Raw genomic sequence first — 15,960 nt, forward strand, 5'->3', positions numbered from 1 at the left:
AAAACAATACAGACTATGAAAAGCATTCTAGGATTTGGTGGCATTTAATATCAGAACAAAATACTGTTTTTGAAGAAATAAGTCACAGTATTTGATGTCAAACAAAAGCCATGTCCAATATGCAATGGTAATGGAAATGTGCATATATTGGTAGGAAATGCAAAAGGAAAATCCTTCTCCAAGTAGCAGAAGGCTACTGCTGTACATCAAATCACATCACGCAAATTATCAATTCACAATTACATTCTCCATAAAATCCTCTTCTTGTGAACCAACAGAGCCCACAATAAACACATGAAACTCTTAACATATTGTTGCTGTCCTGCGGAAACCATATATGTTTAACCCATTCTGACCGGGCACCCATTTTGGTGTCAGCATCATGTTATGCTTTAGCTATTGAAAAATAGCAGATCTACAAGCTCATATCGCGCCACCGAGTGGCGCGATACGAGCTTGTAGGTCTGCTATTTTTAAAAATCGAAGAGCGACTGACATTTTTAGAATCTGATCTCAGGTCAGAATGGGTTAATCAGACCCAGTGTTTGTCCGGCGGAAACCTCGTATGAATCTGATCTCAGGTCAGAATGGGTTAAAACAATGGCTCCAATGTAGTTATTACTATCACAAGCTCTTGTTAATACGTTTCATTGGTTAAATAAAACCCACAGAGACTTACCGGTACTGTAACCACCTTCACTTTTACGTAATTGTAGGTCTGATATTTTTGCATGACACTGTAGTATGACAAAGTAGGGAATTAATGTACGACAGCGACAATATGTAGATTCGGAAAACAACATTAAAAGGGACACTTCACCCTTGTTGCAAAAAGACGTTTAGAAGATTTAGAACACTTCCCTGGGGGCCAATATGTGTGTAATGTGTGGTTTTAGATATTTTGGGCTCAGTGTTAAAATATAAAACCACATATTACACACATAAAGACCCCTCCCCCCCAGGAAAGTGTTCTACATCTTCTAAACGTCATTAACATATATTCTTTTGGCAAAAAGGTTGAAGTGTCCCTTTAATGAGCAACCAATTTTACAAACAATGGATAGACCTAAGTATGTAACCTGTTGTTACTTAACCGCTTTAATGTTCATTGGCTCAATGGGTTTCAGTTTAACTGATTATTGCAGGTTGTTGGATACTGGATATCAGTTAACAGGTTTAGGAATCCAAAAACTGAGAGAACATAAGGACCACAGTCCACGAGGACGTGATCATAAATATACAAAAACAGGAACCATTAAGAAAAATGGGTCGAGCCCTTTAAAAACAAATGCAAAGAGGCTTAGCTGGTGTCATGTTCTATATCTCCAGCTTGCTGTTGTTATCCACATGGTACTGCATGTGATCTGGTAGATCCTGAAGAATAAAGAACAGGGAAAGGGAAATGTGGAATAATTCAGTATTCATTATCCTATCTAACCCTATGATGTCCTGAGGTCGCTGTGGCATTCATTTCATGAAGCACAAGACAAACCTATACAACACACCCATGTCTTAGCACCTTAGTCTTGTTTTCATTTTACATAAAGCCTAATGTAATTACATTACATTCATATTTGGCACAGTCCAATACATTTAAGTGACATCACTCCCACGCCATAACATCCACACATTTCAGAACGTAGAGCTCTCGAGGGGAACAGGAGGTATCAAATGACTGTCGTGCATTACCTGTCTTACGGACTCTGGCGTGGAGAAGAGGGTGTTGCAATCTCTCCAGCGACACTTGACTGACTGCAGCTGAGGGTTGCTGTGGTCTCTGAGCAGGTGCTGCAGCAGGTGTTCAGCAATGCCAAAGATGAAAGTGCAGCCATGCCACTGGACAGAGAGTAGAGTTGGAAAAAATAAATAAAAGTGAGTTGAGAAGACATTTTAAAAAGAGAAAGGCTAGCATAATTCACATGTTTTATTTCTTTATTTAAAGCCGCACTATGTAAATTGCCTCTTCCATCCCGGATTTGATCCCAGTTTTCTGTGCAAGTGCTGACATTTTTACCATTGAGCTCAACCAATTGCATGTTATATAGTATTAACATACTCTACCATACAGATTGGACAAAATTACATTAAAAACAAGAAATGACACGAGTATCATTAACTGTCAGGTGAAATGAAACCAGCGCTGTGCATCTGTCACCCTTTTTTTCTTTTTTTTCCTAACGTTTCCTTTTTGTTGTAACGTGTAACGGTGTATGTTTCTCTGTCACAACCTCGCGGCCGTTATTTTCGTTAATTTGCAACGTTCTTTTGTTGGTTAAATCACTGTGTTTTGTTATGGCTTTCCTGCTCTACAGTTAGCTCATAACATTAGCCGCTGTTGTCAGCTGCTCCGCTCCGCGTTGCAGTGTGGTCTGGGTGCAGACTTCCACCAAACAACTTAATGCTTGATGCTCATATCTCAATATCTGCACTAAAGATGTGTCTTTGTAAGCCATGTCAGCCAGTAAAAATGCTAATGCAATTACCGGTAAGTGGTAGTTAAGAATACCAATTAATTACATTTACTTTTTTTTAAACAAAAAACAAACTAAGATTATTATGCTTACAACTACATCAAATTAGGCCCATGTAAGATTGTTTAAATGATAAGTGTTGGTGGAAACACGCTGTGGCAGCTAATGTTAGAGGGTAAGCAGGCAGTGACCATTGCTATGTAAATAGAGGTATGGTAAACAAGGAACCTGGAAGTGTTCAGAGTGTTGTTATTGGGATATATTGGAATTTGGAATGCCTCTGAGCCAGTCACAATGCAATGTCAGAATGATATTATGCAGCCGTATATCCATACCCAGCAGCGGAAGTTCTTCATCAGGTTGAGTCTGACGGCTTGAACACTTCCATCATAGCAACCGGTGTAGATCTGAGTGGGAGTCAGATAAGCCACAGCTCAATGACTGAATATTATGTTGATCAGGGAAATTCAGGAAGGTCTCATCATTCCTTCTAAAATGCTGACCCCAACCACACTAAAACTTTAAGAATCACAGTAAAATGATCAGTGTTCATTCATCATCTTTTAAATAAACACTACGTACCGTGCTCTTGTATATGGTCATACACATCACCATGTCATTGTGACCCCCATACACCTGCAGGCGGTCATGTGACTAACACGGGAAAAAAAGAGAACGTTTGGAAAAGGCTGCATATTAGTTTTGAGTTATAATGTTAACTTGACCAATAAGATGTCAACCATTAAGATGAAAATGCCTAAGTGAGGGATCTCTCATATTAGGAGTATTCCATTTTAAGAGTCAAGTAATACGTACCTGTAGCTCATGCACACGGACAAATCTGTCCAGACTAGCCGTCACCATGACCTTCCCCAAGATGGCGATTGCGGTGACGGCGTGACTATGGCCCTTATAGATGCGTACCAACTCTCCTGTCTGCACATGAAGACCGAAAAGAAAAAAAATCACACCCGTGACGTGAGGGGCGCTAATATATTAAAGTCTAACTCATGTTGATTAGGTGATGTAAAACAAACCGTGGCAACACAAGCATTAAACGCCATTAACAATAAAGAGAAAATATGACGTAATGAGTTACATTATGATGTAAATTTGCACTTCATTGTCAATGGCGTTTACAAAACAAGACAAACATTAAACCTGTGTATAAATCACACCCGGGTGTGAAGTGAGGGGCGCTCTTATCATCGTACATCATCCATTCATTGTTAATTGTTTGTGTAAGACAAAAATAGTCGATTTGCTAGCTTAATGTAATGTTAGCTTAATGTCATGTCAAATGTCATGTTTTTATGTTCTGTGTGGACCCCAGGAAGACTAGCTGCTCCTAATAAACTCTATAAACATTAGGAATCAGGATAGGGATTTGGGGGCGCATTCAGCGGTGAAAGGTTTTTATCACTATGCAGGCTGTCCCTGTGGCAAAGGGAAAGTGAATCTCAGAAGCCATAAGGTGTATCATAGGTTGGTCCCCCTGGGTTCAAGTCAGACTAGTGGTTGTATGTGACTTAGTTACAGCCAAGGAAGAAATTAAAAAGTAAATTTTCTAGACAGAATATCCAATTTTATTTACACTTGGTTTGATCCTTAAACTCATCATCTTTCATCATTTATTTTACTTACATGGACATTATGGGCATGAACAGATGTGTCACTCGAACCGCTGAAGACAAGGTCATTCACCACCTGAAAACACCAAGAATGTTGACAGCTTTATTTCCCCTGCCGTTAAACCCATAGTAACTGAAAATACAGGTGCAATTTATTCCATAGTTTACAAACATTATAATCGCATGCCCATTACATTTTGAAAGTCAAATAAATTGGAGCAAATTCAAAGTATGCAAAACAGAATGAGGTTCGGAACCTTCAAACAGAGTACGGTCTTGGTGTGACCCGTCAGTGTGCGCAGTATCAGGCCACTCTTGGCGTCGCGCACACTAATGGTGCTGTCATACGACCCAGCTAGCAGTATCCTGCGAGCCCCCTCCTGGGCTGTAGACATACAGCTCACACCTCGGGTACCGTGGCATTCAAACACATCCAGCTGTTTCAGGGTCTTCAGAAGCGGATAGTTATGAGAGAGAAAAAACAAACAGGGAATAATTATGTACTATATATATGTAAGGCATAAGGTCTAAAGTTCAGCATGATGGTGGAGTCAGACGTTAAGCACATTCAAATTTAGCTTTTTCAAGTAAATATTTTTCTCAGCATTTCGTTTTATGCCAGATCTCTTAATCCCATATCACTGCCAACTCCCACAGTTGGTCCTAGCAAGCGCATACAGTCTCTTTTGACATGTGCGTTGCCAAGGCCGCTTCTTGTCACCAGGCAGTGAGTTTCACTAGGAGGACAAAACGCATCTGAAGATACATGGCAGTACTCTAGTGCCACCTGGCCAAGCTGGAGGTAACATGGAGGAAGCAGGCTTACCTTTACATCAAAGCTAACCACCGATCCGTCGGCGACCCCCACATACAGAATTTTCCAGGCAATGTGTAAACACAACACTCGATCTGGAAGAGATTTCTGCTCCAGGCATTTCTTCGACTAGTGAATGAGAGAGAAACATGAGATACAGTAAGGGCAACCTAGAGGTTTGTGTAGTTTTGACCAACACATCGCATCATATTTACGACATTCAGACAGCTATTTGTATTCACCTTTAACTAGTCACAGAATATTCATCTTCCCCATTTGTTGCGAGTTTGTGTAGTTCAGTAGTTAGTTGAAGATTGAATGGTGGTCACACCGAAAGTGGAACGATACAAGAGAAATATGCGGAAGAGAAAGCAACTTTGGCGTGTGGGTGGGGGAGGGGTAGTGGATTTCTGCGACCACGTGGTGTCCCTGTGTCTCGCTTGAAACAGTTTTGCAATGCTCATAGCGTGGCACGAAGTGACGCACTACGAGAATTAAGCCCAAACCACACCAAAGAGTCGCCATGCAACTCCTTGGGTCCAAACGGTTGCGAGGAGTTGCATGGTGACCCTTTGGTGTGGTTTAGGCCGTTGAATTCAACCAGTTGAATCACTTGGAAAGACGTGGGTCAACGTGCAACAGGACATATCACACTGCCGGACGTAGCGCGTGGAAGGAACACATTGTTCCGACCAGTTCCTTTCCCCTCCATCCGGCGCCCCGGCTGGCCAGGAGGAGGTAGTTTAGAGACCAGGATTACTGCATGTTTTTTGTGAGGGTACCTACTCTACCCTAAGGGACACGGGGAGAACGTGCAAACTCCACAAGGCCCTTTCATCAACCCCGCCTCGGGTATGGGCACTGAGAGAGAACACGCCCACAGCATCTCCAGCGGGAATCGAACCGGGGGCACAGGACTGTATGGATGCTGCATATGCCACCGTCACCCTCAGGCAACAATAATTTATGACCAAAAAATGTGTGGCCATGTGTTGTGTTGGTGTTGTACCTTGATACTGTAGCAGCAGACAGTCTTGTCACTAGATCCAGTGTAGAGGCGCACAGGCAGGCTGGGCAGGGATGACACCAGCAAACAATTGACCTTGTTTGTGTGGCCCTCAAACACCATCACACAGTCTTTGGTCTGGAATGATATAAATTATAAAGTGACCCATCATTACACAAACATAATGTAACTTTGTACTGTACTTTGACTAATAAAAATATAATTTGAGATGGCAGCAATTAAATAATGCATAGTGAAAAGTGCTTTGACAGCTTGCAAATGAATGTTGTATAAAAGTAAACCACTATTCAAGTAAATTATTATCAGAGCATACCACCAGACTGTAGGCATGCACTGTGTTGTCTCCTGAGCAAGTATAGAGTAACCCGCCGTGGACCTGCATGCCATAGACTGGTCCTGTGTGGTTCTTGAATGTACCCAAGGCAGGCTCCTCTTCCAAAGCCATGGCAGCAGACTCTGAAAAGATGGGAGATGACTTATTCAATTAACCCATTCTGACCGGGCACCCATTTTGGTGTTAGCATCATGTTATGCTTTATCTATTGAAAAATAGCAGATCTACAAGCTCATATCGCGCCACCGAGTGGCGCGATATGAGCTTGTAGGTCTGCTATTTTTGAAAAATCGAAGAGCGACTGACATTTTTAGAATCTGATCTCAGGTCAGAATGGGTTAAAAGGTTATTATGGTACTGTCGTCTTATTTCCCTTTTGGCCGTTCCCTTCAGGGGTTGCCACAACAAATCGTTGGTCTCCATCTCACTTCTCTCACTACATCCATAAATGTCCTCTTTGGTCTTCCTCTAGGCCTCGTGCCTGGCTGTTCGAACCTCAACATCCTTCTACAAATATATACGTTTTGACTACCTTATCGATCGATTAACCGGTTACTTGATAAGCGGCATTTATTTTTATTTGTATCTGAGAATCTTAATATCCCTCAATGTCTAACATGGAAATCTACTGTACATTTTGCCGATATACAGAAAGATTACAAATTCAAAAGCATATTATATTCCTTAATCAAATATTTGACCATTTGCGATACAGGGCATGGCAATGGCATCTTTGTATGAGGAATAAAATGAAATGAAAAGTGCACTGTCTTGTCTGCCTCAATACCACCATTCTCAATACCACCATTTGGACGGAGATGGACTTTAACCTTGCTTTAGTGGTAGTTTGGTCCATTCAGTCACTGCAGCATTAAACAAACATCCTCCCTGACATGTTGCTTTGTGCTACAAAGTATGAATTTTATTTTCCGGTATTTATTTTCTGATTCTACAGATATGTATTTAACTGAATGTTAGTGTTCCAAGTGTTGTATGCTGTTTTCTTTTTTTTTAAATGTATTTCGATGTTGAACAGGCTGTGAAAACAAATCCCTCTATGACACATTGGCTACGTTTACATGAAGGGTGATCATTCCGAATAAATACTTCAGAATAAAATACATCCGATGTAATGTTTTTTGCCACGAGTTTACATGGGAAATGGTCATTCCGAATGAGTGTTTATATGGAGAAGTGATAGAAGACATGATACATGTTAATTCACGTGAAACTACGCCATCTGTTGGACACATAAAATATAGGCAGTTCATTCATTGTGACTTTCAGACGAAAGACGACACTTTGAAATCCCATCATTTCATTCCGCAGTAGTTTTGAGGCTGCTGCTTGGATAAGGACGGACATACTATGTTTACCGTCTTTTTTTCCCCACCTGCTGCGGCTCCCCTTCTCCGCTGGGAAGGTGATCATCTCGTTTTTATGTGTAGCCTACTTTATTATCTACAGCACGGCCAGGGCACGCAACACACTGATTATTATTGTATCGGGTCGCTCGTTATTTTTGAGAGAGAGAGAGAGAGAGAGAGAGAGAGAGAGAGAGAGAGAGAGAGAGTGTGAGAGAGAGACCGTTGAACACACACACACACACACACACACACACACACACACACACAAAATGCACGAAATAACGCGTTCTATGTGCAAACTCCTCAGCGCGCCTTGGATATGAGGCTTATGAGCGCCTTGGAGTTGGAGCGCAATGGAAATGAGCATGCTCAGAAAGACCAGAATTAATTTACATCCGAAGCAGTGTATACATGAGTCCAATTTTCTTTCAATCGCATTGAACATCGGAGTAATCCGGCCAGTGACATCGGAATGGTTTTTAGATCGCATCGAGCGTTTTCATTCGGATGTAAGTTTTTGTAGGTGTTTACATAACAACGTTTAATACGATTTAACTTCTATTCGGAATGAAAAGGGGATTTAACTGCTCATGTAAACGTAGCCATCGACAATAAAGTCAGGAAATTTGATAACTCACCAGGATTATTCACAGAGACTGATGGAACTTCAATTTTTCTGAGGGAACAACAGAAATGTCTTGTTAATAATTAATATAAGATTATCTGAACTTCGGCACATGTAGCATCCCGTTACTATTGAGGAAATTATACAACACATTAGGGCTAGGCAATTAACCAAAAAGAATATCAAAACCCGAAGTAGAACCAATAACCGTCTTAATCTTTCATGTATGTTAATCGAATAATCAAGAAGCAGGGTTTGTTTTAGATATGTTTTCTATTTATTATACTGTATATCAACACGAAAACATTCAAATAGATGTTATATTCGACTAAATCAATCAGTCTGATTAACAACTTATCCCTAATGGTGGTGATAATAGCCTATCTACTTTGTACAAGTTAATAACACACCACATCGTGATGCATTTTGAGCTTGCACATCTGCCATTTTAGTTATTTTAAATAAGAAAACGTTCCTTAAATGGTAATTGATTTGAAGTCATTAATGCCCAGCCCTACAACACATGCACCTCTGGATGGAACTGACCTGACCAAGTCCTTAAACTCCTCCTTAATCTTCTGCGTCTGACCAGCAGCAGTACTGAGCTGCACTGAAGCGGCACTCTGAGGAGCCACTGAGGGTTTAGAGACCTCGTCATCAGAGTCCTCGATGTCAATGACGTCGGAGCTCGAGAAGGGATCTGAGGAGCCGTCGCTATCGTTCTCTCCTCTCGCGTGTTGAGCAGAAACAGGCTCATCTTGGGTTCTCCCCGTGATGGACTCTGTCCGTTGTGCTACAGCTGGTGGGGCCGCAGGCGCGTGCGACGGCGGGAGTAGCAAGCTGGGGAGGAGAACGGGAACGGGACTGCTAGCCATTTGAGGAGATGCACGGTTACAATGTGGACGGGCCGGTTCGTCTGCCCCCGGTTCACATCTTTCCATTTTTATCACCCTTGGAAGAGTCTCAGAGGTAGACGGTGAGGCTCTGCTAGGTGGTGTGTGTAAGGCCGAGGTCGTGGTGGGGTTGGATAACCAAGGAGGGGGCCTTGGAGACATAGTGGCAGCTCTCGCCAGAGTTGAGCCATTGTTCTCTCCCACATCAGTGTACCCATCTGAACAAGACACGGAGAGATAAATGGGGTTAACCGTTTCTTGCCCATTAAATGCCGGTACAACCTGAGGGCAACGGAAATGGGCAACACGATAATTGACAATAGAAAGTCACATGCAAATCATGTCATACTACAAGTGACTTAAGGTTCAGATGTGCGAAACTGGTCCCAAAAAAATAATAGACAGCGATTCCAACGCTGATATGTATTGCATTGACTGGATATAGTTTGAAAAATATGAATGTGTGAATAAACTCGCACAAATAAACCAGCCATATGGTGTGCAAAGGTCTCCACAGCAAGAAACTATATCTATATTGATCAGTCATCGTTATAGTTGTGGCGTGAACGCTGCCATCCACTTTATTTATGATTTTAAAAACAATATCTTAGTTAATCAATATAATAGTTATAGCGATTGGAGTGGAGGGCCTATTACTCTTATTAAAAATATGTATAAAATGCTTTCTCAATGTAAACTCCTACCTTGCATCCCTTGCAGGATCTCAATTCGCTGGGTCCTCAGAGTGTTGACCTCGTTGGTGCACTAAAAACAGGTGTGTGTGGTGGGGAGAGTTAATCCATTTTTCTGAGGTAAAGTGAACTTAACACATCCAGTAATAGCACAAATGAATTTATATTCTAGTTAGTAGCTTGTTGCCCATTGATGGTGTGGGCTACCTGTTGTTTGAGCAGCAGTAGTCTTTGGACCTCTGTGTACGCAGCCTGCAAGGCGTTGCGGGCATGAATCAGTGTATTGTCAATTTCCTGCAGTGACTGGCACAGCTTGTCCTCCTTAAGAGACACCATCAAGAGCTGGTCCACTTTGGACTGGTCTACATTGACACAAAAAGGTTGAAATAAATCTATTGTCAATTATTTCCCCACTCCTTTGCATACGCACATTTGGATGGACTTTATTTGCAACTTTATATCGAGCAATCATTATATCGAGTCAATAAATACATAAAATATTTCACTTACCCTCGTTTGATGGTGCTCTTCTCTTTTTTCCACTTTGTTCCATAGTAGCAAAGCCCATATTATCATCATCCTGATGGAAAACAACACAAAGTTATGACAATACACCTGTTGAAGTACCAACATCCACAGCCATGCACAAGGCCCCTTGACAGGCATCAGCTCACAAGGAAACAATACCCAGCGTTTGATGGCTGTTGGTGTCCCTGTGCAATTGAAAGGGCTTTCAGACAGTTAGCTAAATTCATCAGTTTTCTGGCTAAGTAGAACGGGCGCCCCTGTTCCATTTTTCTCACTTTGTACTGTAGTGTAACATAATACACAACTGACTATGAAAAAGACTGAAGAAGGAATACATTTGTTTCCGGCATGTGCACTGTGCATAGGTGAATAGGATGGGATAGGTCTACTCTACTGAATTTTAACGCAGTCATCATGGTGGTACTTGGAGAGCCAAATCTTTTCTGAGGTGTTACAGAGTAAAAAGGTTGAGGTTGACTCCTTACCGTCTTCCGTTTCATTATATTCTCAGCATTGAGGTTTCTTCCCGATGGCACATGGTCATCTGGTTCCACTTTTATACGCTCCTTTGTCATCATGGCTTGGATGCTCCTGCCACCCCCCAGAGCGGCATTGGGCTCCTCCAAAGGCTCTTGCATTAAAGGGTGTGACGGTCTCTCTATGATGGAATCATTAAGCGCTGTATTTTGAGGCGAGGAGGGTAGGGCACAGGGCGCAGGTGGAGGATCGCTAGGCAAAACAGAATCCCAGTGGAAGCCCTCTGATAGGGCAATGTCCTGGTCCTGCCTTACATCTCCTTGGTCAGAGTGGGGTTTCATCATCTCGATCCCAAACCTGTACGACAAAAGCATGAAAGCAATTTTCAGTTGATTTTATATAAAAGGTGTTTCTCAAACTGTAAATAAAAATTGTAAATTTAGCAACACACACAAAGTGCACAGAGACCCGCACACCGTCTGCACTTTGCAATACGAACTTTATGTACAGGCAACGTTTGGGTCAAAGACCTTCTCCAGGCATCTGAAGGAAGGTCAGGACCCCTGCCTATACGCACCCGCCTCAGAGCATACAGGTGTGCAGAAGACTTTGTCGCCTACATTTAGCAACACAAAAGCCTAAAAAGCCTTGCAGTGCAAGTGTCCCCTAGGATGCTCCAAGATTCATGGTAATCTGACAAGATATTGAGATATCTTGTTTGGAACCTAAGTTTTCGACAGATGGATGAACTCCCCCACCTGGGCATGCCTTTGATCTTCTCTTTTTTCTTCCTGCTGACCTCCTGGTACATCTCATTCCAGTCGACCTTCCCCGATGAGCCGAGCAACTTCTGAACGGTTGGTCTGAGTCGCCCCTCTTTCTCAGGCTCCGTCTTAACCGATTCGCTGACATGTCGGATTCTGCGAGCAGCATCTAGGTTGGGCTCAGCAGATGTCGACTGTCGAGTGAGAGAAGCTGCCAGGGTGTCAAGTATGGGCACCGAAGGCCCTCTAGATGATCCTCTTTCCCAGTTGCTTGACGGTTCGTCTGAGTCACACCTACTCTCCGAGGTCACCTCTGACTGTTGTGACTGTGTTGTCTTCTTTAACTTAAATGCGCTAACCTTGGAGATGCGCATTCCAATACGGGGCACAGGAATAATAGTAGTGTCAACCTGAGGGCACTGTAGAGATTGGGGTTTTGTTAATTTGTTATGAGCCGTTTTGGTGAATGTGGTGAAAGATGGAGTGGTTTGCTCTGTGTCAGGTTTCTCCACGCCAGTTTGTTGTGCAGTGCTTTTCACTTCCTCCTTGATACCAGCCTCTTGGCTCTGCTTCTGATTACGGGCTGCACGCTCTGCCCTGCATGGTTCCCTCACACCTAGTTCTCTTCTGACTTGCCTAAGTATTGAACTGACATCAACATCCCGTAATTGACCATTGTCAGTTGGTCCGTCTAGACTTGTGGATGTAGTGGCAGTGAGATTCTGAACTCGTTCTTGCCCTAGTTGTGAAGATCTGTTCATGCTCCCTCCAGTATCTGATAGCTGGTCTGCAGTTAAGTCACAGTAACTATCATCATACTCATCATACCCTACTGATTGTTGTGGCATTCCTTGACAGTTCTTGGGGTTTGTATCAATTCTGTTTCCTCCAGTACTCCGACTGTTGCTTTGGCCATAATTTCTGTTGATGATATCAATTTCTGACATAGTTGAAACTGATTCCTTGATTGACTGATGCCTCTGTGGTGCTGACTGACTTGGGTGTTGACTTCTGCCAGCCAGTCTGCCTCCATTTAATGCAGTTTGCTCTGGTGGTTGCTTTTTGTTTTCAATGTTTTGTGTAACTCCTGCATTTCGTTTTGCTGCTTTAACCTCTTTCTTCTTTTGCTTTCCCTTTGCTTTCTTCCTGTAATAAATTGAAAAGAAGAACAGTTACAGAAATATAGCACACACACACACACACACACACACACACACACACACACACACACACACACACACACACACACACACACACACACACACACACACACACACACACACACACACACACACACACACACACACACACACACACACACACACACACACACACACACACACACACACACACACTAAATTCCTTAGTGATCCCCAAACTAATACAATCCACCTCAGAGCACTGTTACCAATAAGTTATTAAATCTTGATCTTATTCACTGTTCTTCCAGATTAATCATGCAAAATGCTTACCCAATAATGCTTAGCCTTGGTTCTCTGTCAAGAAGTAATTTTGTATTAGTACAACGTGATTGCCTCAGCTACATTACATCCTTTGCAATGTGTGTAGTGTGTACATTGCATTGTCATTGCTGAAACATTATTCAGCCCTGCTAATAGACAAATCCACAGAGGGGTGCCCTGGGCGCGGCCATTACTGAGGTGTAATCCATGGAGCAGGTGCTCCGTAGGCCAGGTGTGGCTAATCAGTGCTGCTGTGCTTAATGGTACACCTCAGTAATGGCCGCACCCAGGCAACCCTCTGTGGTTTTGTCTATACAGGCATTTATAAATGTTCAACACACACACACACACTTCATACTGGGTGTGTGATGCAATTTGTTTGAGCAACGTAATTCAATATTAAGTCAATTAAAAATGCATGTTGTCTATGCCGAAGCAATGCAAATACTCTGCATACTTTTCTTGACCATTTTTTCACACATCCGGTGAATGCACCTTTATGCTTGAATAAAGCAAAGGTACTAGTGTATGTGAAAATCTTACTGTTTCCTCTTCAATTGCTGGTTTCTAGCCTTGACTCTGCTAAAGGCTGCATCACTCAGAGTCTCTTTTGCAGTCAGAGCCTTTACATGATCTTTTTTCTTCAGCAGCAGAGCCAAGTTCTTCCTGTGTTGAGCGGTGGAGATGTGCACGGCATACGTTTTAAGATGCATGGAGGGTGCGTTACATGCCTGGCAATGATGGCATGGTTCCCTGGATATAAACAATAAAGATAAGCACATTTGTTAGTGGTGAGTGGACAACCAACATCTTATGCTCTCATCTCAGCTCTCGTCTTATGACGGTGCATATAATACAATAATAGGTCTTGTGTGACACACACACACACACACACACACACACACACACACACACACACACACACACACACACACACACACACACACACACACACACACACACACACACACACACACACACACACACACACACACACACACACACACACACACACACACACACACACAGAGAGAGAGAGAGAAGGTGTGGTTAACTAGAAAATAGTAGCCCAAAGTATTGCTATAAGGTCAGGCTCAAAAATCTGAGCACAGGAAAATACATAATAATTAAGCACAGGAAAATACATAATATCCTAAGCCTCTCTACACTCAACTAACATCCTATTTTCAAGTGTTCTACTTGTGTGCTTGCAGTAATTCAGCTTTAGACTACAGTAAATAAAATACATTTTAGGATTTAAGTGTTCAAAAATAACACACATCCTCCATCTTAAACTTAGTTTATTAAAGTTTGTGTGGCATTGAAATTTGTGTCCATGGTATTGAGTTGGGTCACTGTGGGCTAATGGAACGGAACCTGAAGTAGCTTCAGAGGAAACCGAAATGTACAGTGATTAGAGACTGAACAAGGAATAAATGTACAGTGATTAGAGACTGACCAAGGAATAAATGTACAGTGATTAGAGACTGACCAAGGAATAAATGTACAGTGATTAGAGACTGACCAAGGAATAAATGTACAGTGATTAGAGACTGACCAAGGAATAAATGTACAGTGATTAGAGACTGACCAAGGAATAAATGTACAGTGATTAGAGACTGACCAAGGAATAAATGTACAGTGATTAGAGACTGACCAGGGAATAAAGCAAGACTAATCCAGTGCATGACCCCACCAAAATAATCATATTTTTGACTCCCCCCCCCCCCCCCCCACACACAATGAAAAGCAATGTAGGCATTTACATTTACGTTTGACTCTGAATATTGTGAGAATAGCCCACAGCGCCTTGCAGTGTGAGTCGTTGTGAGCTATTGTGAGATATTTTATTTTTCACAATATTTGTGAAATATTACACCATTTAACAATTTGGTTACTGGGGCACGTGTGTGTCACATACTGGGGCACGCTATACTAAGTACGCTATACTAAGTGCTCTCTCTAAGTGCTCTCTTTTTTCCCCCACAACACAAAATCTCTTTGCCGAAAACAGCCGAACTACAACGCACAGTGAGCTTGTACATCTGCTGTTTTCGACAAGTTTGCCACAGAAAGAATAGGGATGCTGTGATTCAAATGGTTATGGTAGGTGACAGAATTGGGGACACAGGGCGTGTCAGTAACTTAACAGTAACACAATACTGTAGCTCACCTGGGCAACGCAATGGCCAGTTGTTTGTGATGTTTCATGTGGTGCATATGCCAATGTGAATCCTGCAGAAAACACGTTTTGTCGAGGTTAGCAAGCAATTAATCAATCATAATACAGTGACTGCATGTATTAGTGACTTTTACTTTCTCATTTATGGATGGATTTGGACCAAGCTTGATAATCACTTACATCACTTAAATAACATTTTCGGCATACTATACAGTAGGTTCTTTTCCCTGGGGCTTTTCTTTCAGCATTGCAGTTGGCGGTTACCACCACTTTAACTACGGTTGCAGCCATTTCTGAAACAAGAGCAAATATAGCAACAATCAATAACTTCATTTACCGCTTAAATCCCCGTTTTGTTCACACCAAATGTACTATGTAACGTTTTTACACATCCGGAAAGGCTCGTCAGATGTCATGTATTGACATGTGTCAGTGGAACACGAGTTCATCCGAGAGTTTCAACAATAACATTGAATGTGCAACAGTCTTTAAACGTTGGGGTCGCACAGACTCGATTGGGCAACACGGATGCCATTAGCTAGAAATACGGGGAATTGAATAGGGTGTATAACGTAAATCCAAAAGTTACCTTGCGATTTTCACATGGCACCAGGAGAAACTAACAGGCCGTCGCCATGTTTGTCTTGCGTAGTTTGGTCCCACCTCCTTCTATCCGTAGCAGCCAATTGGAA

General features: G+C 42.2%; 1 protein-coding gene across 1 annotated transcript; it reads right to left on the reverse strand.

Annotated features, from left to right (window-relative positions):
* Window positions 1-1,193: 1,193 nt before the first annotated feature.
* On the reverse strand, window positions 1,194-15,930 carry LOC310877088 (zinc finger protein 106-like). Its single transcript, XM_083790776.1, has 21 exons — window positions 15,858-15,930; window positions 15,449-15,561; window positions 15,260-15,321; window positions 13,630-13,839; window positions 11,618-12,769; window positions 10,868-11,216; window positions 10,365-10,434; window positions 10,062-10,216; window positions 9,867-9,927; window positions 8,816-9,380; window positions 8,283-8,320; window positions 6,257-6,399; window positions 5,926-6,060; window positions 4,929-5,045; window positions 4,360-4,551; window positions 4,116-4,178; window positions 3,288-3,407; window positions 3,054-3,125; window positions 2,807-2,878; window positions 1,690-1,836; window positions 1,194-1,374 (listed from the first exon to the last, which is right to left on the reverse strand). Exons 2-21 carry the CDS (start codon window positions 15,557-15,559, stop codon window positions 1,318-1,320), a joined length of 3,891 nt encoding a protein of 1,296 aa, XP_083646902.1. The 5' UTR covers window positions 15,560-15,561; window positions 15,858-15,930; the 3' UTR covers window positions 1,194-1,317.
* Between the last annotated feature and the right edge of the window lie 30 nt (window positions 15,931-15,960).

The sequence above is a fragment of the Protomyctophum parallelum genome, assembly GCF_964188405.1.
Source record: "Protomyctophum parallelum genome assembly, chromosome: 19".
Taxonomy (NCBI): Eukaryota; Metazoa; Chordata; class Actinopteri; order Myctophiformes; family Myctophidae; genus Protomyctophum; species Protomyctophum parallelum.